At 40.4% G+C, this 26,281-nt stretch overlaps 1 protein-coding gene and 1 long non-coding RNA gene across 3 annotated transcripts; both read right to left on the bottom strand.

Moving 5' to 3' along the window:
• Positions 1–4,038: 4,038 nt before the first annotated feature.
• On the bottom strand, positions 4,039–8,387 carry LOC147602267 (uncharacterized). The gene is made up of 3 exons (XR_015261052.1): positions 8,295–8,387; positions 6,993–7,076; positions 4,039–5,173 (listed from the first exon to the last, which is right to left on the bottom strand). It is a non-coding gene; the product is annotated as an uncharacterized LOC147602267 (long non-coding RNA).
• Positions 8,388–12,714: 4,327 nt separating this feature from the next.
• On the bottom strand, positions 12,715–26,229 carry FUNDC1 (FUN14 domain containing 1). Of its 2 annotated transcripts, none has more exons than XM_086766301.1 (5): positions 26,097–26,229; positions 23,659–23,815; positions 21,754–21,829; positions 14,972–15,100; positions 12,715–13,351 (listed from the first exon to the last, which is right to left on the bottom strand). In XM_086766301.1, exons 1-5 carry the CDS (start codon positions 26,125–26,127, stop codon positions 13,274–13,276), a joined length of 471 nt encoding a protein of 156 aa, XP_086622427.1. In that variant the 5' UTR covers positions 26,128–26,229; the 3' UTR covers positions 12,715–13,273. The 2 variants fall into 2 exon arrangements, with proteins under 2 accessions (XP_086622427.1, XP_086622436.1); XM_086766310.1 differs by lacking the exon at positions 26,097–26,229 and adding an exon at positions 24,560–24,754.
• Between the last annotated feature and the right edge of the window lie 52 nt (positions 26,230–26,281).

The following is a 26,281-nucleotide window of genomic DNA, read 5'->3' as shown; positions in this document are numbered from 1 at the left end:
AGGCTCAGCAGTTTTGCATTTGGGAAGAAGACAGGTTGGGAGTTGGTTGCATGTTTTCAAACAGTAGCTGTACAGAGGTGAGGGTGAGACTCCCAGCTGTAGAAACAAGCTGGATCTCTCGGGGCTATGATTCGGTTGTCTAAATAGGGGCACTGTGTCCCATGTGAAACACCCTACAGTATCCAGCTTATCTATATATAGCTGGTAGATATGACACAAAACTCCAAGGGGATGGCTTGGATATCCTGAGGTGTCCCAAGGGTGCTGAACCCTCCCTATTCAGGGACCTGAGCACTGCCCTCTCCATTGCCCCACCAGAGACGAGGTTGCACCCAGATCTACAACATCCTGGACAAACAATCACATGCATGTAGACATGGCACTTTTTACTAAAGAGGTCCATCAGGTGAAATTTTAGGATGCCTAGGAGGGCAAAATGCCTGAAGGACTGAATTATGCCTCTATGAATCCCTCCACAACACTAGGCTGCCTGAAAAGCCTCTCAGTGCAGTAGATTAGTGCATCCCAAAATCACAGGAATTCACAGCTGGAAGGGACACACTCCCTCCCAACTCTTGCCACCTCATGCACTGAGACAGGGCTGAGCATTTCTGACCCATCAGTGCTGGATGTTTCTGTAATCTGCTCTTTGAAAAGCTGAAAAAAACATCCCTGGGTTATGTCTTCCAGTGCTGCAAGACTGCAGTCATTAGGAAGTTTTCTCTGTTGCCTAGCCTAAATCGTCTTTACTTCAGTTTAAGCTGATTTCTTCTTGTCCTTCTTCTGATAGACATGATGAGAAGTTGATCATAATCCTCTTTATAACAACCTTGTACATACTGGAAGACTGGGAGACAGATTTTCTAAGAACTTGGGTTTGGCCTTAAAATAACTCTTCCAAATTATTTTGCTTTTGTACCACTCGGCCACAAAATAGGCAGTTTTCATAAAAGAAAGAGACAGGAACGATCATTTGATAACTATCTCTATCCCTCGGCAAACGCAGGTTTTAGTCCTCTGAGAGGCGACCTGTCAGACATTAAACTGATACTCTTATTTATCAGTGTCATGTGTAATCTGTAAAGCCTTCTAGTGAGATAAAGGTTTGCAATTTTGTTCTAACAAAAATGGTTGGAGACTTTAACTGACTGGTGCCTCTGATCCCTTATTGAACTTGCAGTGGCCTAAGTGACTAGTCGCTGAGCCAAGGAAAGCTATATCAGGTGATCTGGATAGTAACACAATAGAATTCCCAGTTCTTACAAAGCTGGGGATTAAGAAAAGCAGCACAGATAATCAATAAATACACTGATTTTAGAAATCACTCAGGAGCATTTTCTCAGCTGTGTAGGACTGATGCTGCCATTTCAGCTCTGGGTGTTTGGCTCCTGGTGTGGACCTCGGGCTGTGCATGTCCATGTCTCCTCCTCTCTCCAGAAAGAAAACTCAATTTGCCTTTTCTGAGAAATGGAACCAGTTTGTCAAGGAACAGGAACCCTGTCTGAAATCCCCAATCAGTTGGGACTGTTGCTGTTCATCCGTGAGAGGCGCTGACAGCCTTTGAAAAGCAACACAAAACCTGTGGGTGCCTCACACCATCGTTCCAGGTTAGATTATGGAGCTGGGGAGTTCAAGTCCATCACTGCTCATTATCTTGAAGGGGATCAGTTTGAGGAGGAAGCAAGGGGCAAACAAGACTGCGTGTCTCCCGATGCTGAGCAGGCCGGAAGAAACTCAAACCCAAAATGGAGAATAATGCATTTGCACAGGAATGGTATTGCTTTTAGCCATTTGTAGAAATACTTGTGCTCGAGTTTCACTCAGGAACATCAGTTTTGCATGTTATGTATCTCCCCAGTGATGTGACATGATAGCAAGGAGGAACAAAAGTAATGGGTGACAGCGGTGGGCACTGCCTTGTCACCCCCAAGTCAATAGGAATGGAAGCAATGCCCATCTGTTATGTGACCTGAGGAGTAAAGCGTGGTTTTGAAGGCTTCGTCATCATTTCTGAAATACGCATGCTGTAACACAGGCAGTGCAGTGCTGTACCCCCCTGTCTCTGTAACCTCCCCCCGGGAACTTGGCTGCTCGTCTATTGAGAGCCCAAGGCCCAGCTCTGATACGGCACAGCTGCGTAACCTTGAGTCCGGCTGCTGAGAAAGAGCCATGAGAAAATCAGCACACAGATAAGAGAGGTAAAATTACAGTCAGAGGCAGGGATGCTGAGACGGGCTTGTTGTAGAGCTCAAGAATTCAAGAGGGAAAACACCTGCAGGGAAAGGCATTGAATCCTTAAAAAAAAAAAAAGTCAGGTTGCTTGGGGGCTGGTCAGAAATCAGAGGACAGTCGGGTCGCATCGTTGGTGTTACCTCCCAGTGCATGTGGATAACTGGCTTTTTGAAATGCTCATCGTCCCTTGTAGTACAGGTGCGTGAGCCTGCTTTGAGCCTCAGATGTCCTTTCCAGCCCCAGGGGTTCTGTCCACACGTGGAGAGATGCTGCTGCAGCAGCACCAAGAGTATGGCCATGTCCTGTCTGAGCACCACGGCATGGACAAGCAGGTATTAATTTTGACACCTTGAGGTGAAGCAAGGACGGAGGTGGGTCACACTTGTTGGACCAGTGCGCAAACCCCAGGAACACGGTGCCTACCTGGATGCACACACACATGCCCACATGCAGAGCCACTCACTGGGTTGCTACCAGATTTTCTGGCCCTCAGCAGGTTAATTCCAGCCAGACTCAGTTGTGCCTTTATTTTTCCCCACGTCCTGAAATTCAGCCAAAGATGAGTTTGGGCATCCAAACCCGCACAGCAGCTGCCAAGCAGAGCAGAGACCCTGTTGGAGGATGAACTGGTGTCCATGGGGAGCTGAGGAGGAGGGGAGCTCCTCCTCAGATGGAAGCAGGACGTGGGCACTGCCCAAGGTCCCAGCCCTGAGTGGCTGTGCCTCCAGACATCCTGGCAAGGCTGGCCTTGGCAGCTCTTTTGCCTCTGCAGTGCAGCTGCGCAGGGATCCTGTGAAGTCTCCCAACCTTGGGCATGTGCCCGAAACATACAAGACCTGCAGGTATCTAATGAGGGTCTGTTGGCCACCCTGCAGTGATGTCCATGTCTCATTGACATCCATTTAGGATTTGGGCCTGCACAAGTCCTGGAGAAGAAACCCCTCATGGCAGGTCCCACGCCCAGCTGTGTGAGTGTACTGGGCAAGGTGGTCGCTGTAGATGGGGAGGACCTGAAGGGTGCCTTTGTGTCCCTGATCGCTCCTCTCGTTTTCCCAGTGGTGGTTATTCCAACACAGTCTGTTGCTTCCACAGCTCTTGCCTAGCTGGTTTTCTTCAGCCAGCCCAGTCAGAGCAGTGCTGCTGGTGCTGGGCACTGTGGAAACACTCTGCAAAGCATCTTTGCCACCCTTTGGCTGACATCTTCTGGCAGACAGTTCCTCCTACCAGCTGGAGATGGACTGGTTTGTTCAACCACTCTCTGCAGAGGCTGCTCCCCTCAAGAGCTTCAGATTTTTCCAGCCCATTTCCTTATCTGCATTTTTTCCCCTCAAGCAGAGATCCTCATGGTGCTTCCAGAGGAAGGTACTACATGCCACTCTAGGAGAAGGTAAATGAAACACTCTTCAGAGTTTGTGACCTTCTTCCTACCTGGTCTCACTCCCTCAGCCCCTCTTCATCTCTAGAGATGCAGGCTGATGGTCAGGGCCCTGAAGACAGCCCCCACACGACCCCGGACCACCACTGGGAAGAGGACTGTGGCTGTGGGAGAAAGAACTGTGGGCAGCCTCTTCGGGGAGCTAATGCCTGGTGCAGACCCTCGTCCTGGTCCCCACCCAAGCTGTGGTGTAGCCCTGCCCAGGCATGGGCCCCGCTCATCCTGACCCCCACCTGTGGGTCCACATCCCCAAACCAGGGAGGTGCCAGATGCCCAGGGCTGAGGCTGCCCCAGTGCCCCCAGCTCCTACCTGGGGAGCAGGATTTAACCAGCCTGCAATACCAAGTGGAGAAGTTTGCCCATTATTTTTATTTTATTTTTATCAGTAGCAACTAAACTATTTCATAAAGGGATCATGTTCCTATCCAAAATAGATCAAGCAATAAAAACGTGTGGAGACCAGACGAGGGGAGGTGTGTGGAGGTATAGCATATGGAGAATTTGTATTCCTCTCCCTTCTTATTCAACCTGCGATGATATACTGCGTAGTTCACATATTTACAGAGCTTTGCAAAAGGTTAGCAGTTACATCCTCTGTAATATATATTAATGTAGGGGGAAAAAAAAACATTTGAAACTGTAGAAACATGAGAAAAACTTTGGAAAGGTAAATCATGAGCATAATGTTGCCAAGACCTCTTCTCATATTGACAAGAAAGGATTTGCCCTGAGAAATCCTATTAATAGAGATTATTTGCATAAATCTTTTGTGCAACAGACTCCAAATAATTTGTATTATACGGACTTCTCCAGTGGCACGTATGTTAAACCAATGTATTTTTAATAATATATTCATTTTGCCACTTACAAACGTACACAGCCATGACTCACCAGTATTTAGTTTCTCCTGCAGAAGTGAAGTCAAGCTCACAGATCTGTAAATGCTGGGATTGTGGTGCTCCCTCTAGTTCATTAAACACTCACCAGTTCTCAGTAATTCCCTTTCCAGTAAGTTATCACAATTGCTCCATGAAAGCTTTCCAGCATCTCCCTCTCCCTTTACAATCCTAGGATGCAATTTATCACTCCAGTCTGGGTGCGCTGACAACATTTAATAGTACTAATTGCCTTATTATCCACTCCAGTGCAAGAGTAAAACCTTTTGACATTTTCCTTCCTTCCCTGAGGAAAACAAATTCTGGTTCCTGGGATGTTGCCTTCTGCTGCCTCTGTGATTACTAGGGCGAGGAATTCCTTTAGGCCCTTTGCCTTATCAACCTCATCTGTCACCAACTTTCCATTCCCGTCTCTCTCTTGGTGCTCCCTAATCACTTTGCATCTTCTGTTATTTCATGTTGTTTTTTTTTTCCTCTTCCTTTTTCATTTGCAATGTCAATCTTCATCAAATATTTTATTCCTTATTTTCTATCAATGTGCTTTTTCACCTCAGGCTCTGTGATCCTTACCTTGCTTCAGTTTACTATTTTTAAATTACTGTAGGAGTGCCTATTAAAAAAAAAAAGCATTTTTCTGGCTGTTCTATATTTGAGAATTTGCTGCAACAACTCCAAGTGAATCAGATGTACACAAATTCCTGTATGTCACCTACCAGAAGATCTTAATTTTCTAAAGGCAAATCTAATATAACAAAAAAAAAAAAACATTTGGCAGGTCTCTAACCTTTCCAATGCTGATATAACAACTTTGCTTTTTTTTTTTTTTTTAAAGCAAAAAAAACTGGAATTAATTGCCACTTATAAGTAAGTACCACATACCCTCAGCATCTATTTTTCCTGCTCAATGTGAATAGTAAGAAGAGACCATCCATAGAAAAGCATTTGTGATGTATGTTCAGATGTGCAGGAACACAGGGCTAAACCCAGGAGAAAAACTGAGGGGCTGAGTGGAATAACACCGACTTTCAGAGTCCCATAGGTGTGCTGCTTGGATGGGACCACTGGAGCCTTCTGCTCACAGCAGGATGGTTGGTCATCGGCACTGGATCAGGTCAACTGTGGCTTTGTTCAGCCCAATCTTGTGAACCCCTGTGGAGGGAGAACCCACACCCGCCCTGGGTGACCTGTCCCAGTGCTGCACCTCCCTCCTGGTGGAAGAGCTCTTCCTAATGTCCAGCACAGCCGTCCCAAGTCACAACTTGTGGCTGCTGCTCTTTGTTGAGGAGGGCTTGTCTCCATCATTTTTGTAACTCCTCTTCAAGTAGCTGTATGCTGCCTTAGATTGCCCCTCCAGCCTCCTCTTCCCCAGGCTGAACAACCTCAGGTCTTCTCATAGGTCCTACACTTTAGGACCTTAATCAGCTTAGGTATTTTTCTCTGGACCCTTTTGTATTTCTGCACATCCCCCTTGAACTGGAGGGCCCAAAAGCCCACAGTATTCCAGGTGTGGCCTCACCAGCACTAAGTACAGTCAAGCAGATCACGGCTTTCCATAACTGCTGACCATGCTCCTCCTAAGGTCCCTCAGTGTGCGATTTCCTTCATTTGCAGTGAAAGTGCAGGGTTCATTCAAATTCAGCTTGAGGTGCACCATAGCCTCCAAGCGCTTTCCAGGATAGCTGCTGCTCAGCCACTGCCTGTGGGATTAACCTGCCCCAGGCAACAAACTTTCTGCTTCTCCTTGCCAAACTCTGCGAGACCTCTCTTTGTGCAATGCTCAACTGCCCCAGCTTTGCCTTTGAATCAAAGCTCTACACTTCAGCGTGACAAATGCCTCTCCTGATTTGGTGTCTGCCACAGGTTTGTTAAGGGGCTTCATTCTGGCCCGTCACACAGGTCTTTGATGAAGATATGGAACAAAATCCACGCAGCAGCAGTCCCCGACATACTCCGCTTGTTACCACTGCCAGCCTGACACCGAGACGTTGATGGCTGCCTTTGGGGTCTGGCAGGGCAAGCAGTTTTCAGGCCACATAAGAGCCCGCTCCAGCAGCCTCTCCTTCTCTATATAGCCAGTCATTTCATCGGAGAAGGAGAACAGGCTGGTCAAGCATGATGTGCCCTTGGTAAATCACCTTCTCGTCCTTCATGGCCTCAGCTGTTCAAATGTGTTTCATGGAATTCAGCTCACCCAACCCTCAGTACACCCAACCCCTACATGTGAGCAAGTCATGGCCTGGGCTGTCTTTAAACAACAGTGGAGAAAAATGGGACCTTCTGGGCCAGAATCATCTGAGTCACTTGTAGATGTCAGTTTTAGAGTAAGGTAAATTTGCCACAGAAATGCTTGTTTCCTTTCATTTATATAAGCAGGCCATAGGGTACCTAGCTCGACATCCATACTCAGACAAATTCCACTTCTGCCTTACCTTCAGCCCCTATGCATTGTGCAGTCCGCGGTTTGCTGATTCTCTGCAGACCACCTGAGGGTCTCAAAGCCTAACTAGAGATTCCTGTAACAACATGAAAAGAGAAAAAATGTGCATATCACTTCCAATGTTTGTTCTACCTTTGCTTTCGTATACAAACCAGTTAGTCATTGAAGCATATGCTTTGTTTTACTGGCACAGGCGGCCTCAAAACAAAGCTCCTACAGGAGCCAGCATGCAATTTAACTGGCACAAGAAGCTTTTAAGTTTGGAAATTAAGTATCATATTCGATGCCATAAAAACAGGGAAAAAAATATTATCAATGTTTTGAAAGGCAATTTCTCAGTATTTTTTAACAATCATACACTGTTACAGGAGCATTAAAATATAGACTCCCTTATGGCTGTTAATTTTCATTCCTCCTCTTTATTGTCCCAAGCGGATTCTGAAACAATATTTGGCAACACTCAATTTTCATGCGTTCCTTTCATACACCTGCAGGTTTTCCTTACATTTACAGATTTGCTCAGATGTATTTTGGCTTAGATTTCTGTCTGAGCAACATCAACCATCAGAGCATTTTGATTGTTTCACTGGAGAGGACTTGATGCCTGAAAATAAAAATCTGTATATTTGGCTGCAGTACGAATTTGTTATCTGTTAGACACATGAGAAAACAGCATAACCTTTACTTCACAATTAATACTTCAAGAAAGTAAGTTGTGTAATTAAAAATCATACTAGATATGTCAGCTCTTAATTCTCTAGGTCCCATGAGTGCGTATTGGCAAGTGTACGTAGATAGCCTCTTGTTGCAATGAAAGTGCAAAGCATCTATGTTAAATGGGATTGTATGGTTCAATACTCATTAATTTCCTTTGTGGATGTTAACATTTTCCATTAAGTATTGTTAAAATATACAGTGCACATAGGTAGAAATGGTTTGGGTTTTTTTTACAGCTTAAGGCTGTGAGCAGTTGATTTTGTTGGGGTTTGGTGTTGAAGACAAAAACTCTTGTACCAAGTATGCGATGTGTAACAATATATTCCAGTTCTCAGGTAAGCATCCTACCAAACAGGTAGCAAAATATCCTGGCTGTAACCAAGCATCCTTCCCTCCCTCCCTCCCTATTAGACCATTTCCACTTCAAGCAGTATATTTCACTATTTAGGAATGACTTAAGATAAACTTTGAGGAGAAGAGAGTCAAGTTTCTGTCCTCCCTCCCATGACTGCTGAAACACATCCACACAACAGAGTGCATCAGCAGGAGAGCCCAAGGATATCTCATGCCAAAATACCTTATGGTTGGGTAGGTAGGGCACTGGTCAAGGAAGCAGGAGAGGTTTCCCAGGAAGAGGTAACTGAATGTGATCTCCAGCTTCCTTGAGCTCTCTAACCCAGAGGCACCAGCTGGCAGAAAGTCCCACAACTGAATGGGCTTGTGGGATTTATTCCCCAACTTCACCCCATTTTCAAGCACTGCATTTCCTCTTTTTCACCAATCAGCAGTAGCCCATGCTGTGGTGCTCTGTTCTAGGTAGCTGTGGAAAAAAAAAAGAAGACAGGCAAAGCAAAAGCAGGGAGGTAGAGGCACACAGCGCACTGAGAAAGTGGGGGCACAGAGGTCAGGGAACAAGAGAAGATGGTGAGGGAGGCAGAGGACCTCTGGGTGCTGAACCCATGAACTAGTAAAATCTCTTAATGCTGTATTGGTTTACCCAAGCTATAAACTACAGCCAGCTTGGCTCCAGCAAGATTTCTTAGTTAAAGCACGGCACCACTTGTGCTAGGGTTAGCCATGCTGTTTCCAGTCCAGTGTGCAAGCACAAAAGCCCACATTAAGTCTCTGCACTATGTTCCTCAGTGCTCCAAGATTTAGATGGCCTTTTAGCTTTAATGTGGGGCCAAACATGATCAAGGTTTCAGGCTGTGCCGGATGAGCACTGGATGCTTTATGCCAACCCACACCACAATTATCTTAAGTAAAATTGGCTTCTGGTCTTACAGGTCCTGATGAATGTCAGCTGTTTCAGTAGTTAAGAACCCACCACCCACTTCCCAACTTGCCCTAATATAACAAATGTCAGCTTTTCTGTTTGTCCCTGTACTGGGGCACCACCACATTGCATCAGATCTGCCTCCCAAACAGACAAAGGAAGACCAGCTCTTTAAGCCCATCATTCCTGTCTAATTTTTGAAATAAAATACAAAAGACAAGGGAGGACAAAACCTCCTACTCTTGGCAGAATTGATTCTCTTCCTTCTCCCCCACCACTTGCCTGCCCCATGCACAGTCCTAGGGTGACCAAACCTCACATTTTTTTAATGCTCAATCTCTCTTCCAAAATCACACTTAGTTCTAGGTGTGCTGAATTTGGGTGAATATAATCTTTTTCCATCTTTACATTCCTTGAGATTTCCAAGAATTTTCACAAAGTTAGGAGGAGGTATTATTACTGATGGTTCTTGACGTTACTCTATGCTATGTATGTTATGAAATGTGCACCAATTTTGACTCACACTATTGACTTCTGCATTTTACTCTGTATGCATCCCCCCTTCTTAAGATCTCATGATATGCACTTGAATCTAGGAGACAGCTGTATCTTTAACAACAATATCTTAATTTTCAGTCTGTTGCTAAAACAGAAAAATTAAGTCACTCTAAATTAAAACTTATTGCCCAATGCAGCTTTACCTACAAAGAAATAATTTCAGAAAATGGATTATCCCATTAAGATAATAAAAATATATTAATTATTGGCAATCTCTCCCAAAACTTATTATTTAGTAAACTTAGCTGTCCACTACAGAGGGATATATGGCGTGCCTTAGTCAGTCATTTAGCTTAGTATTCAATTTTGAAAACTGACTGATAACAACTGTTACAAGCCTGTAGAAGCAGGCAACTTTAGATATAACTGAGCACTCCTGCAATTTACTTCAGTGTTGCCCCATCTTTCCCTGAATGGAGCTTGTTCCCTGGTTTCATCAGCACGTAGCGCAAATGAGTTCCACGGACCAATTACGCCTTCTGTGAAAAGGTGTTTCCCTCTGCTAGGTTCATGTTTTCCACCTTCCAGTTAAGTTATTCAACTACACAATAAAAAAACATAGAAATGCTGCCTCAGCCTTTAACTAATTTACAAATTTCTAACACTTTCCTTCTTAATCTGCTAAAATGGATGTTCTCATTTTAAAAAAAAATGCTCTTCAAAAATATTTTCTTCAATCTTTATTTCGTCCCTCTCTGAGTCTTCTTAGCCTACATTAGTTTTTCTCAAAGAGTAAAAGGACTTACCACCAGCAACACAGTATTCCTACTATGCTCCATTCTGTTCTCAATGATCCCATTTATTTTTTTGACCGTAACTCTACAGAGCATTCCATTACGTACAGTGATACACAAGACTCTGTTCTGAGCTGATATACATAAAATCTCAGGTATTTCCAAGAAATGCTGCATTTATTTGTCTCAATACTTCATGTTTATCAAAGTCTGCTACTCCCGCATCTCCTCACGCTGGCAGTTCCAGCTGTAGATCCTGGTAGCATCCCCTCTACCTCGCCAACCTAAGGAACTGTATCAAAGAATTTAGCAAATATTGCTGTGTCAGCAGTCATTCTTCCTCTCATGTCATGAATGCACTGTGTAAGGCCAATCCTAATACAAACCACTGGAGTTCACCTTTCAATTATACCATTTTTCCTTATTTTTTGGTCCCTCAGGCAGTTTCACATCTACCACAACATTATGCTTCTTATTCCAAAGGCTTCAAAAAATAAAATAATAATTAAAACTCCAAATATATTTAATTCGATCAGTTCTTTATTCACCGCCTTACTGAGAATCTTGGATAATGGTAACAGAATAGTGGAACAACTTTCCTCTGCAGAAATCAGTCTTGCATACTAAGTTGTTGGGTTGTTTTTTTTTTTAGTTCTACTTTTAACTATGAACCGTATTCCTTGGAGACGTGAGCAGCCTTTTTAGCAAGCACACTAAAAGGTGCTCCCTTTAAATCCTTTCACAGAGTAGACTCTTTTTAAAAATGCAAATTTACAGGTTCATGCTACTGAGGTGGTCACTTCATTCCTAAAGCCCTTCAGAATGTCCGAGTTCATTCCAGTCAGGGTGGGTGACTCACGTCACTTGGCTTCAGCAACTCTTCTGACATGCCAAAAATCCATTAGCTTCATCAGCAGAAAAGAGCTAACTGGTCACCTTCCCATTATCCTTTGGACTGAACACCAAGGCAAAGAAATTTTCTTATTTTAACACAGTGGTCTTTCTTATTTTTTCTTTAAATCCCACATGACCCAGCACGCACACTCCTCCTTGGGCTTCCCACTTCCAATAAACCGCAACAATTGTGTTTACATAGCTTTACAAACTGCATTTAAAACAAAATATTTAGGATGCTAACATGTTCCTTGGTATTTGGTATGTGAAGAATGTTGATACACGCACTGATGTTATGAGTTGTTGCTAAAGAGACCAAGGACACTTTCCAGCTTCCCAGGTTTTGCTCATGTGCAGGTGGAGGAACATGGGAAGGGTACAGCCAGAACAGCTGACCCGAACTGCCAAAGAGAGTATTCCATGCCATAAAGGTCACGCTCAGTATATAAGTGAGAGTTGGCCAGTCACCTGGCTCATTTTTCTCTCGCTGTTCAGAATCATCCAGCATTGTTTTCAGGTTTTTTTTTGTTCTGTGACTGCTGCTCAGGATGGGCTGTATTCGTCATCGGGTGGTGAGAAATTGTGCATAATTCATTTTGTATTTTTTAATTATTCCTATTGTTATTCCTATTATTATTTTTACATATATATTGTTATCTTTTCCTTTGCTATCCTAGTACACTGTCATTAACTCAACCCACAAGTTTGTTTTTTTTCCTGAGTCTCTCTCCTAGCCCGTGGCAAGGGGGAGTGTGAGTGAGCAGCTGTCTGGTACTCGATTGCGAACTGGAGTTAAACCACGACGCACAGCCACCTTAAAAAACTACTTCAGAGCACGTTTTCCAGCCCATTCAGTTATGCCTCCAGTCTCCTTTAGAATTCACTTCCTGCTTTGATCCGTCAAAGGCAGCAAACACATTGAGCAGATTAAGTCCCATTTGCTTTCCCAGACTTCAGAATAAATAGGCACTCTTCCAATAACCGAACTGAAGTCAGTATGTACCCTAAATTTTCCATAGCTGACATCCTAGACAGTGAAAGTCAAGTGAAGTGACAACTGTAAAAAAAAAATTGTTTAAATTGAGGAGAACATGGTGGCAACAGAGTTGAGTATGAAAGTGAGTATCATTTCCAGATAAAATGGACTGCAGGAGCAGCCTTCAGTTCACTCAGGGTGCACTGTACTGATGTGCTATCGAGCCCTACAAAGTTCTAGCCCTCACAGAGTGCTCAGACAGAAGCCTCATCTCTTCACCTCACCAACTACTGAAGTGTGAAATGACCTCCATGGTTTACTGAGTGTAAAACAATTAAGCATCAGATCACTGTGGAGTTTGCGCTTACAATGATTATCTGTGTTCTACAGTTTTATCAATGAGTTTCTGCACGTCTACACATCTGGGAAAAATAATATATATATACACACATTCACTTAGCACACAAATATCACAAGTATCTCTGCAAATACTTTTACCAGCCGCCTGCAGGCTATAAACATGAGACTTTCTTATTTTCTATGTACACAATGGCCAGAGTCAAAGTTCATTTTCATCTTTAATAAGCTCATGAGTCTTTGTTATTTAATACTCTGTAAAAAGGTATTACAGATTGATAGATTATTGCAATGACTTCTAAAGAACATGAGGCTGAACCTACAATATCATATACATTATGTAGTCATTGATAATACCTACTACAGCCTGAAGAAAAATACTTTTAAAATAAACAATATTTAACCAAAAACATAGAAATGGAGCTTTCTTTCTTACAGTATGGTTCCATATCTATATTCCAAGAATAACATTTTAAAAAATGCTAGATCTTGAAAGGTCATAGATAAAAAGAGTCATGATGAAGATGAACCAGTTTTGCCCAGAAATGCTATAATGAGCACACTGCACAGTTTTTCAGCAAATCCTAGTTTTGCCAAGCTTCAAGAGGCAAAAGCCTGAAATGTAAAAGCTTCCAAGTTGTCTAGCTAGTCCACTCGTCCTGCTCTGGAAGGCCCAGTGACCTACACTGCTTCAAGACAGCGTGTCACCACAACTGTTCTTTGCCGACATGAATGCCATCAGGAAGAGACGGTTCAGGTCCTTAGGATGCCAGGCCTAACAAAAAGCCTCCAACAAATCCGCTGGACACCACAATGTTCTGTTTGATAAATTCTGTTGACTGAAAAGAAAAATAATATTTGTAAAGAACTGAGTCAGTTGTGTCTGACTGTAGCATTTAATACTCATCACAACTGCCTGGAAACAAGAATGCTAAAGTTATGGGGAGGGGGGAAGCAATGTGTTTAAAAATATATAAAGCTAGGTGGCAACTGCTGGCATCAATGGAGTGAAAGCTGACTCTCAGCTGTCTTTAACAATACAGGTAAAATACAGCTAGCATTTAAAAAGTCAAAATACAGACGAATTGTCATAGCAATTTTATGTGAATATTACTCTTGTTTTGATTAAAACAAGACAGATGTTTTACAAACTCCCTTATCAAGAAAGCGTGAGCACCACTATGACTTCAATTTCAATCATATGAAAAAAGTTTTTTAAAAATACTGGTTTTTGGAAAACTAGATCATTGAAAGAGAAATACACTTCACTCCATCATGAGCCGGTTTCCTAACAACTTAATGCTACACAACCCACTTATGTATAACATTTGTGTACAGTATTTCATTAAGTAATAGCACAGAGCATGTTATATCAAACCTGTGCCATTTCATAAATCCTCCACTTCAAACACTTCAGACTGGCTACTAGCATACAGTTAGAAGAAAGTAACATAAGGAGGGAGAGAGCATACAAGCGTGAGAGAGAGCACACACGAGAGGAAACAATCAAAAATCCTGCCCTGTCCCACCCATTCCCACAGGGCAATGGAGAAGGACAGGTTAAGCTATTTGGGGTACAGAAGATGCTGAAAACCATCTCTCTTGAACTTCCACTTCAGATTCACATTAAAATTTAAGGTAATTTTTTCAACCTATGTGCAACTCCATACAGGTTAAATCTGAGATGCGAAAACTCTTAATTAGAGAGCACTAGTGTGGCTGCTGTTATATTGTCTACAGCATATTCCAAGTCAGGATTCACAGTAATTGAGAAAGAAACTGAGATCGCCTATATAAAATGTGAAAATGTGTAAAATCAGGCTAAGCATTAAAAACAAAAAAACAAACAAAACAATTAAATAAAAGTCTTCAACTGGCAGAATGAAACAGCCTCAGTGACACTGAGCAATATCACAGGCTCTCTGCAACACAGTATGTAACTGACACACTCTGAAGACAGATATTCTTCAGACTGTATAACAGTGAGATAAAAACCACAACTCTAGTTACAAAGCAGTTACAGCTCTTCTCCAGAGAGAAAGGTCAGTCTTTTCCAACCAAGTAATTTTGTTATCAGCAGACTAAGATGATTTGGGTTTTGTCTTTGCAGTTACCATGTTTTAACCACAACACTCAACTTTTTACCATGTCATGACCTTACTGGCTTTCTCACCAGCCAAGAGCCTGCACAGACAAATGGGCAAAGCCAATGGCAGTCTCTAAGCCGTGTCAGCTGTAGAAATGCATGAAATTGGAAGTCTGTGTCATCTTTCAGAGTGAACAAAATAGAAAGCTAAATGAACAAAACAGAGTACAATCTGATAACTTTCAATAAAGTATACAGCCAGCCCATTTCAGATGCCTTCCAGTTTTGCACCTGCATTTTCAACTAATCATCACCTGCAGTGGAAGGCAAGAAAAATTGGGTGGTAGAAAACAGTTTATCACCCTAGACTTACCTCTTCAATTAGAGTATTGATTTCAGGTGCTGCCTTATTTGCACGCTTTTTAAACTGTTTTTTTGCTTTGTTTACATCTTTTTCAACTCTCTTCCAGTCAACTTGTACATATCCACTATGACTAGCAATCTAGGAAAATAAAGCATATTTAGTACAGTGGTAGTTAACATTTTATGAGTCAAAATACAGAATCTTAGCACCTACAATTTTTTTTTCTTTTTTAACTGCAGATATAGGAAAATAGATTGTTCCAATTACAACAGGTAATGTTTCACACACTAGTATTTTCCACAGTAGCAGCAATTCAAATTAGAACACGCAATGACAAAATTCAGTGCATTACTGTTAATTTTACCACTTCTCTATTGTTTAGTTATAAAAGTTTAAATAACAGTATTTTTCCTTCGGCATTTACTGTAACTTTACTTGCAAGAAAAGGAAAAAGAAAAGCATGTTCATAGGACAACAATGAAAAAACTGTTTCATTTCAGCTTCTTTCAGAACTGTGGAATTCTGATTTGTGACAGGATATTCAGGACTGATCATAATAATCTCTAGAAATACTGAAACTTATTATTTTATCTTACATCATTTAAACTGTCCAAGAAAAAAAAAAAGTATTTACTACAAGAGAATTCTCATACTTTCCACAAAACCAGTAAGTAGAAAACAGCATGGCCTGTGTACAGGAGAAGTTCTGTAACATCAGTAAAATGGGTAAGTTTTGGGGGACTGTTCACATCAATTTACAAACTCCCAAAATGCCTGAACAACATCCATGAGGTTTTTAGGACGTTTAACCATCATCCCAAACCTTTGCCTTATTTCTCTTACTAAGATTTTATCCTGGAAAAAAGTAAGATGTTCCATTACTTGACCAACACTGCCAGTCCCACCAATTTCCTTAAGACAATTCACCAAAAAATATGTATTTAAATGTTGATAAGATCATAGTTAAAAAAAAAAGTCAAACAAAAATCAGGCAATTACTGCATGCTCTAGAGAACAGTTAAAACTCATTAGTTGTGAAAAAAAAAAAAAAGAGGAAAAATCAAAACTAAGGATTATTGCTTTTTTTAACAGCTAAACCAAATAGATACAGACCACTATATTTAAAGGTGAATGATTGTTAAACAAAAAACAGTTGATTAAGAATAATATTTCTCAGATCCTCCTTAAGGTCATGTTTGGCAAATTCATGTAACTTACGTAAGAGCGTTCTATGCAAATAAGCAGAATTGGTAAATAAAATTCACAGATAATGAAGTTTTGTAAAACAGATATTTAAATATACAATTTATTCAGTATGGCATAAAAATAAATGTTTTACATCATGTACAGGAACTGAATTTTATTTTTCATATAGTTCTTTCTACCAAATAGCTAAAACTATACCATCTAACTTGTTTTAAAACAACAGCCACAATAATTAGGCAACATATTTCAGCACAAATAAGAACTTCATGATCCTGAAAAGAAAAAAAAACTAAAATGAGGCAAGTGGCAGACAGATTTTGTCTAAATTAAAGTTCCTAAAAGACCACCTATGTAAGAAAGTAAATATCAGTTTCCATCTTTGAACAAAATTTAAAAATTCACTGGACAAATGCAAAATTAACTTGCCTGCCTATTATAAAACCACTTATCCACATAGCCACTAGCATTAAGCAGGGATAACTAATTAAGGACCACCTATACAGTATGAAAATATGAACAAGGCACTGGATGAGACACTACGGGTGGCGGGGGGGGGGGGGGGGGGGGGGAGTTGCACGTTGAGGTAATTTTTATTTTAGAAATTTAACATTACCACAAGAATTTTAAAAAGGCCCAAGTGTTGAATTGGTGCCTTCTAACTCATAACACTGGAAACTAAATATGGACTAATCTACCCAGTCCAAAACAATGTAAGAAATGCTAATATATTTGCTTGCTTCAAAGTTGTAAAAAAATATAAACAAATGGGACTTTAAAATAAACATTTCATTAAGACTACTTTAATTAGCTCAGTTAGTCATGTAGTACAAGGATTAGGCAGAAGTTTTTAATTAAGTTCTGTTTAGCTCTCCAGTAGTTACAACTTACATTTGAATGGAAAGTCCAGTTTACATAATAGAAGTTATACTACTTTTCTCCCTGAACTGAGTAGCAGAAATCTTACGTTCTGCTTTTGTATTTTTGTACACATCTATGAAATAAGCAGAAGAGGACAATGTTTTGAATATAAAATTTATAACTGAGGGAAAAAAAAAAACAAAAAAAAAACCCCCACAACTGTACTTCACCACAGTGACATTCAGAGCCTGTGTCATATCTACTTGGGCTGCAATCCTACTAATTATATAACTTTGTACGTAAAAGCAGACATAATCCCACTGAACTCAAACGCTGGTGAGGCACACTTCAATTTTTAGACCCTACTACATAATAAAAAAACCCCTATTTGCTGACAACAATAAATTTACATAAACAAAAATTCTTAAAAGTTCATTAGTATTTTTAAACTCAGCCCCTTCAATAGCAAACTAAAATAATAATATTCCATTATCAGTTCTATACTTATATTTATATTCTGAAAGAGCCATATGGGAGATGTATATATCTATACATACAGAAATCTGTAAGTATATGTATGTATAATAATGGAATAATATTTATATTAGATACATAACTCTCATATATCACATTAGTAAAGTTTTTTTTTGTTCAAGATTTTCCAGAACTATTGAAAAAATAATGGATTTTTTTACAAAAAGGCAATTGAAAAAAGTACATCAATGCAGGATTACTAAAAATACATTCATCTTTCTCTAAATTAATCAAAGAATACAGGGAGTCAAATGGGAAGACCTCATTTTGGGGGTGATACTGGACAGGCATGCAAGTACCTCATTACTGTGAAACATTAGGAGTAATGAGTAAAAAAATGTTTAAGAGAAAAAAATGTATATGGCATGGTGTGACAAGAGAGTTTTAATTTCCTCAAAGACAAAATCTCTCATACTAAAAAAAGCCCAACCAAGCCTGGAAGGTACAGGCGTGCTTCTGTGTTCAGCCGCTTGCACAGCATACAGAAGCCATCTACACTTCTAGGTATCTTCCGGTACTTAGATAGGTAGCGAACCCTACCACCCTCACCCAGTTTCCAGAACAGATGTGACAAGTCTCTAACTTCAATATACAGAGACAAGGAGGGACTGAGAAATAATACAACATTTTTTGTAAGAGTTAAACTGCAGAGGCTGTATCGTCAGCCACCATCTGCTGGCACAGCTCCACCGTAACCAGCAAAACTACTCCAGCTTACAAAGGCAGAGAAATGATGCCCCTCCATTTCATGTCAAAACCTGCCAGAAACATGGCATTTTTTTAAAAAGCTAACTTCCAACTACCATTTGCTTTGGTTATTCCACGGAATGTTCCCTCAAAGTCTGCAGATATCAACTGTAAAATCAGATATTCAACACAAATTTGAATACAACTCTTTCTTTTTAAGTCCCCGCTTCCAGAAGCACGTTGCTCTCTCCTCACTTCAGTGAGATGCCACAATATCATCATGGCATGGTATCAACAAACTCCCGGAACAATATATAGCCAAGGATATCATAGAATCATAGAATGTTTGCTTGTAAGGGACCTTAAAGATCATCTAGTTACCCCATCCAACTTCTTAGTTTATTTTGCTTCCTGTATTGTTTTCAAATAATTATTTTTCTAAAGTTATAAAGTATTTTAATGAATAATTGAATTGAATTGATCAATGCCATGTTAATGGAATGGGGCAAAATATATTAGTGAAAGCAAAAATAACCAAACAAAAATACCACTTTATAATTAAATAATAGTCAGCACACAATAAAAACCCTGCAATTTGTATGCTCATTACAGAGCAAAAAGCAACGAAACCATTAAAAATACAAGCATTTACAAACACAGGGAGAATCGTTAAGAATAATTGGTTTTAACTAATTCATTATAGCAGAACTACATAAATTCATACTTCTCTACTCTTCAGCATTTCACTAAAATATGTGCTATATAAATTGGAACTTATACAAGGAAAATTCCTTACTTGCTATGAGAAATTAATTAGATTTTCTTTAATATAGTGTATGGGTATTGGTCTTATACCAGCATATTTAAGAACTCCATCTATTTCAATAAAAAAGGATAGTTAGTTGATCAAATTAAGCTGTTGAAATATCCAGCACAAAGATGTGATAACAGATCTTAATTTGGAAAAACTATGCAAATTCCTTAATGTAATTTTTATTCTCTTCCTCAGACTACTTTTAATTTAATCTGTATTAAGACTGAAAACTTTCCATCTAGAAAGAGGCACTTACAAAAATCTTTTTTTGCTTCTTGTACAAACACTCCAAAAATGTGTTTCTTTCAGTTTCCTACTAGATTTCTTGAGATGAAGTCATCACACGCTGAAGAAAAAAATGCATTTTTTTAATTTCAGGACTGAAATGTTTCACTGAATGGGCTTTAGCCAAGAATCTTGCCTTCTGTAGTTCTTTTTTGTTTTAGCAGGTAATTACAATGTCAATATTGCAATCAGGAGTTGAAATTAAATCTACAACTTCAGAGAAACTTACAGATAAAAAGGAAGTTTCTAGTCATGGGCTGAAATGCTCCTCTGCCCACTCAGGGGAAGCACTGAACATGTATTCATAGGGAAATTAAAATAACGATGTGTGATCTTTAAATGAAAAAATTAAAGACTACAGAAATGTAATTACACTACAGAATTTATGACTCAGCTTTAAAATGCAAAATGTTTTGAATTAAAATGAAAGACAAAGGCATTTACTTCATTCCCTTCCAAGAGAATTTGATCTAACTCAATTAAAGATACAGACAACTCAATCAAAATATGCAACTCATTTTTCCTCTTGGATAATATTCCTTTTCAGATACAGTGTAAATGAGATCAACTAAGAAACCAAACACTCAAACACATGGCAAATCTATTTTATGTACAGGAAAGCTCCCCAAACTTCACAGCTCAAGAAGCAAAAATACTGCACAAGTGATGTGTTTTATGCAATTTATATTTTTCTTTGTCTATAGATCTTAGTTTGAACTTTTCAGCTTCCTATAGTCAGGAGCACTAATGAAGGCACCTGCAGGCAATATTCTGCCTGCTACCCCTGGATGTCAGGCCTTAGTCATATTTAGTTAAGAATTGTCATTAAAAGAATTAAGACCAATGGCATACAACATGGGAATAGAGATTCAGATCTTTAAGTCAACTAGATGAAAATCATGACAAGTACTTTCAAGATCCACTGCACAAATATATGTATTTATATATATATAAATATTTAATTCTTCCCTCATGATCCAGAAATATACATTACGGGCTAAGGAAGTCCAAAGTACTCTTATCAAATTGATTCATTTGCTGGCATAGTGCATTTTGCCAAAAATTTACATTTGGATGATTCTAAATTATTTCAGATTCAACACTCTTGTAAAATTCATGCCTATATTTAGGTACAAGCCCAATAACCAATGATTTGCAGGAGATTTTAAAAGGTCATCAATGCACAATGGTGAGGTGGAATGAGTGCAAATACTACAAAGCTTCATATCAAAACTATTTCTCTTTGACTTTTAAAATTGTTGTTGATGCTTTTGAGTGATTCAAAACAAAATACAGTTTATATTTGTTGAAAACAACCTAAACCAAACAGTTCCAAGAGCACACTCTCATGTAAGTGCTGCAGTTCAGTTGTACGTTCAATGAGGGGTTTAAAAAAAAAAAAAAAAAAATCAAACCCCAAAACAGTAGAGAATATGATCATGAAGGAAGTAAGAGTACTTCACAAAGCTATGACATTTTGATGCATTACAGAGCAGCAGAGGTACTACTCAAGCCTTCCTGATCAATGGCTGACTGCAACAGCCATTACAATCAGAGGAATAACTAAAAGTGGGATATGCTTTTCAGAAACCCTCCAGGGTGATGCTGGAAAGAAAAAAAAACATATATCTCTATCTATCTATCTATCTATCTCTTCAACATCCTGTCTCAAAATATGGTATATTATTTGCATGAACCTAGGCAGGCACCAGTCTATTTCCTCTAGAACGATCTGAGGAAAAATTACAAGCTCACAGGTATTAAGACATGAAAAATGCCAGTTAAAAAAAAATATATATATATTTGGCATCTTACAGAAAGGTATATGAAATTCTCCTTCGCTTAAAGTTTTGTCATCTAATTTGAAGGCTTTTTGGAAATATGTCCTCCCCTAACCACAACATCTGATTAAAAATGCAAATGGCCATGCCAGGTAACATCATTTTTAAAATTTTGGATTTGAAATATGGCTTCATAATGGTACCAAAGCAAGCCTTCCAAGCAACTGCCAAAGCAGCCTGCTTCTTCTAAAGCACAGATAAAATTCTCAAATCTATTTCAAATAAACACAGCTTAAATTCCTTCATCTCCCCGACCACAGATTTACAGGCAATTCCTCTAATCTGGCAATACTGAATCACATACAGCATCTCAGTTTCTGCACGAAGGTTTCTTCTGGCTTACTACAAACTATTTTACAGGACTGAGTAGATTCTGATTTCCCACTCATTTTTAGAAATATCTCTTGTACCCAGTATTCCAGCTGAAATATAAGTTTTTGATTGGTAAGACTAAAAAGATCAAGTAGATAAGAAGTCTTCTAATTAAATTTTACTCAACAGCTGTGTTTTTCCTATTGCTTAGTAAATAACAGTTGCCAACTTATAAAGCATGAAATTCTACATACTTGAAGCAGAAGAAAGCCACCACCTACTGCAGTTGCTGCAAGCTTTCCGACTTTCTGGAACAAAAATCCCGCACACCTTAGGAGAACAAAACAAAAAAAACCCAATCCAGTGAAGTTGTCTGCTGAACAATGCCACACTCCAAAATTCCCAACTACAACTATTATTATTTTCTCATTTAACAAAGCAAATTTATTATTTCACATTTTTAAATATTTAATACAAACAATATTTAATTACTATTATCTAACACAAGACAACATGAGTAATGGTTGTTAGTTCATGGCTGTCTGATGGCCCCTTTAAAGTAAGCTTGGGATCTCCAGGTCTTGTCTATACACAAAAGTTGTATGCTGCTATTAAATGTAGCACGTTAATAAAGCACAAAGTAACAATACAGAGGTGCCATCATAACTGTTCCCAAATAGAAAGTAAAGATATTATACCATCATTTATATTAAGTACACAACCCATAACTGAATTATCTCAGGTAAAAAGAATTTACTTCCCTATCACAAGAGTTAAAATCAGCAGGATCCCTCTACTGGGACACGGCCTTAGTCTATTTTTAATGGATCAAGGCAACGAGAAAATAAATTATTTTGTTTGCAGTCTCCAAACACTCTCAGATCAAATAGAGAACATCACAGATATCAGTATCATAGAATAGTTTGGACAGGAACCTCTGGAGGTCATCTGGTCCAGCCCCCTTCCCAGAAGTGGGCCAGCTGCAAAGTCCAACCCAATCTCCAAGCTAAATCCAGTTGCTCAGCGTCCTAGTTCAGGCAAGTGTTCAATGTTTCCAAGGCTGATGGTTCCATAACTTCTCTGGGCAACTCTGCTGGTATCTGACCCCATCCCCCTCCAGCCCACACACAGAGGGGAATTTCCCCCCCCTGCATATGAATAGTGAATTAATATTTATATACATGAATATACAGAGGTGTATATACATCTACAGATACTGAAATATACAGTTTCCAGACCTTTCAATAAACCAGTTTTTATGGATGCCAGATGAACTATTGCCTAGAAGCTTCAGAGTCTATGTATACACATGTAACTTTAAAAAATAATTTTAATGCTACAGAAGCAAGTAAAAAAAAAATCAGATTGAAAGCAAAGCCTACACTTCTCAAAGCTGTACTAAGCCTGGACATGACAATTTCGTTTTCAGTCTACTTCATCTTCCAAATCTTTCATAATTCTATTTTAAAAGTTACTGTGCTACCATAATGTTTTTCACTGAACTTTCATTTTTTAGAGTACTGGAACAGACAAATACCATTCAAAAACCTTTGACAAATAACAAATACCTTGACATGGCTGCTAAGGCTGTGGCCACATTTTCCAGTTTAAGTTCTCATCTTTAGTGTCTAGCTTTCACCATGAATTATTTTAGCCTAACTATGCTGTGGTATCTCTCTTCAGTTAACACAAGAGCAGACTGTTAATTTGTTCAAAAAGACTCTATGAAATGGGGCTCTTCATTAAAAGTACATTCTGCCATTTATTTTTTTTCATTTCCTTTATCTATAAGATATATCTTAGCGATAATATCATAACTGGGTTTCTAAATCTATACTAGTAAGAAGATAAGCTTTTCCATACAAACAAAAGTTACATGCCGTTATTTTCTATTTATTCCTTGTACTTTTAGAGCTCTGACATTTCCCCAAATCCTTTTCACAGTAACTGGTAACTTAGCTTCCCTTAGCTAACTGTTGTTTTACAAAAACACTTTAGAACGATGAGTCAGAGCAATGAGGTAAGAAATTGTTCACACATTAATAATCTTGATCAATGATAAAGGAAATCCCGTTAGAGAAGATATATTTAGCTTTGAAAAGGGATCTTCTAACACAGTAAAAGGTCTAGCAGTATTATGAAAATTTATGCTCCCTCACCAGCCAGTCACGCCTCCCATCACAATCTGGGTAGCTACAGAATATTTTTCTACAATTGGTCCTGAATTCCGGCCAAACACACGATTCCACCAATGGTGACGCCGTGCATATTCTGTTAAATCCAACACTTCATAGGAATCATCGTCACTTTCATGTTCTTAAAAAGGAAAAAAAAGAAAAAAGTTATTTTCTCAGTTACAGAGTGAATTAACAACCTGTGTAAGACCCCCAAACATTAACAGAACCATTTTTGGTCTGAACTGGCTAATTCAATGGTTTAAGGGTACCTATGGTCCAACAGCTCACAGAAATAAGGATTTTGAGATTTTATGCCACAATCTTCAAAGTAAGGAGAAGACTATAGGGAAGGTATCATTTATAAAATCCATAATTGGCACAGAAAAGGTGAACAGGAATCTCCTACCTGTTAAAGTACAGGAACCAAGAGGTATCAGATGAAACTAGCATGTAGCCAGTTGAACACAAAAAAAAAGGAAGCCTTCCTCTCCCCTCCTTCACCCCCCAATCCTCCAGAAGCCCTGGTTAACCTATGGAATAGCTCGCTGCAGGATGCTGTAGATACCAAAGCTGATGTGGACTCCAAATAACAACAGAACAAATTCAAGTGGGGGAAAAAAAAAAATCCACCAAGGGCTGTTAAACACAAAAACGACAACCATAGCTAATGAGGTCCTGGGCGGAAAAATCATTAAAAGTGTTCCAAGAAAGTACCATTACATGTTTACCCAGCTAAATCTTTCTTGGCTCATCCTGCAACTGATGGCTTTCAGACACAGGATGCTAGGCTTTCATCTGGCCTACTACAATTGCTTTTACGATTTTAAGCAATGTGAAACATGTCTAACTTATGCAGAAGTGTACACATCTTTTCTGGATAGACCAAAACTTTGAAAGATTGAGACCTTCTGGCCTAGTGTTTTTCTCAGAGGTCTGGACGTTAGCATACGCTATTAAGCCACGAACAAACACTTCCGTTCCTTTTCCACAACGGATGAAACAGATGAAGCTGGCACTTCAGTTAAGTTCCATACTTGCAGCACAATTCTGTCAGCTTTTCAAAACAAGTCTCCTACAACTTCAAATTAGAGATCTTACATACCTCATATACTCAAACATCAAAGGGAAGGGATGGTTTAAGCTTTTTTAAAGAAAAATATTTTAAAAACGTATCATAATTTTATGGACATAGATACATGAATCAAAGTTCACTTTGGTTATATTTCACCTTAAATATATTTAAGTTCAGTAATGATGCTGGAACATTCCAGAGAGGAAGAGAAATTAAATTATTATCTAGAATTACAAAGAAATACTGTAGATATAACCATTCACTTAAGAATGTCAGGAACTTTTAAAAATCTTACTACAACTACAGATAAAAGGTTAGACAATGCAAGAAACACATGCAGGAATGAATTCTTTCCCTTTATTATCACCTAAGTGTTCTTGAGTACTAAAACATAAATAGCAAGACCCATGTTAAAAAAATTGTCATTGAATCTTCTTGCTTTCCAGCTTTGAGGTATCGAGTGCAAACTGTTTAACTTCTTTAAATGGAGAAAGTAAAAATGCCATCAGAGATTGTTTGTTTGTTCCATTAATTCTATCCCTAAATTAATATTATTCAAATCAAAACTCATGCAAGTTTAACACGATGTGTAGAAAATAATAATAATGCCAGAGGATTTTTTTTAATTGATAAAAAAAATATTCCTTTCCCTGCAGGATAATATTACGCATACTCTTCACTCAGGTAGAAGCGTGCCTGTGCACAAAGGCGTTACGCCACAAGGCTACAGCAATACACTAAAAGATCCGCACGTTAACAGATGCGGGCACAGCGGGGCCCAGGGAAACCGCTGCGAGTCTCCCCACTGCGCCCGGCGGGTTCGGCTCCGCAGAGCCCGGCACCGGCGGCTGCCTGTCCCGGTCCCGCCGTGAGGGCTCCGCCGGCACCCCAGTTTCCAGGCGGCTTTCGCCCGAAGACCCGCCGCTTCCTCCCCGTCCCCGCCAGGGCGGCACCGGGGCGGTTACACCGCAGGACGCCACCGCGGAAGGGGCTGGGAAGGGGCGGGGGGAAGGCAGGGGCCGCCCGCTTGCGCCGGCAGCCGCCGTTTCACTCCGTCCGGGAACGGGCCAACGGCCGCGCGCGACGCCTGGCGCACAGGCGCCCCTCCCCTCCCCCACTGTTCGCGCGGACACGGGGAAGGAGGGGGGGCGACGGGGGAGGGGCAGAGCCGGGGCCATCCCTCCCCCGCCCCCCGGGGCGCCGGCACCGGCGAGGGGGGGAATCAGGCTGCCCCCTGCCCCCGAGAGGAAGGGCGGGCGCCATACCTCCTCCCCTTTCCCGTTAGGGGACCGGACGGGACGGGTCGCGTCGCCGTGGACGCGCCCGAGCCCACGGGGAGCGCACTGACCTGAGGCGGTGCGGGGCCTCCGCGCCGCCATGTTGGCTGGTGTTGACAGCGGAGCCCGGCCTGCAGCCGCCTCGCTCCGCCCCCAGAGGGCCGCTCTGCCCTGCCGACGGCCGCGCCGCTCTACGCTCTTCCCTCCGCCGCGGAACCGCCCCTTCTGCGGCCGCGGGGCGGCAGCGCGCATACGC

The sequence above is a fragment of the Chlamydotis macqueenii genome, chromosome 1 (assembly GCF_036417535.1).
Source record: "Chlamydotis macqueenii isolate bChlMac1 chromosome 1, bChlMac1.mat, whole genome shotgun sequence".
NCBI classification, from domain to species: domain Eukaryota; kingdom Metazoa; phylum Chordata; class Aves; order Otidiformes; family Otididae; genus Chlamydotis; species Chlamydotis macqueenii.
Note: the sequence above shows the minus strand (reverse complement) of the source record. Positions and strands in the feature narration are given on the sequence as shown.

Bases quoted from the DNA above. Each gene is read 5' to 3' on its own strand.
- FUNDC1 (XM_086766310.1), bottom strand. From the start codon at position 24,623: ATGCTAACGTCCAGACCTCTGAGAAAAACACTAGGCCAGAAGGTCTCA. The intron at 15,101-21,753 runs GTATGTAGAATT...TTATTTTCCTAG, and splicing joins GTGGCTTTCTTCTGCTTCAA to ATTGCTAGTCATAGTGGATA. The intron at 13,352-14,971 runs GTAAGTCTAGGG...TTTTCTTTTCAG, and splicing joins TCAATACTCTAATTGAAGAG to TCAACAGAATTTATCAAACA.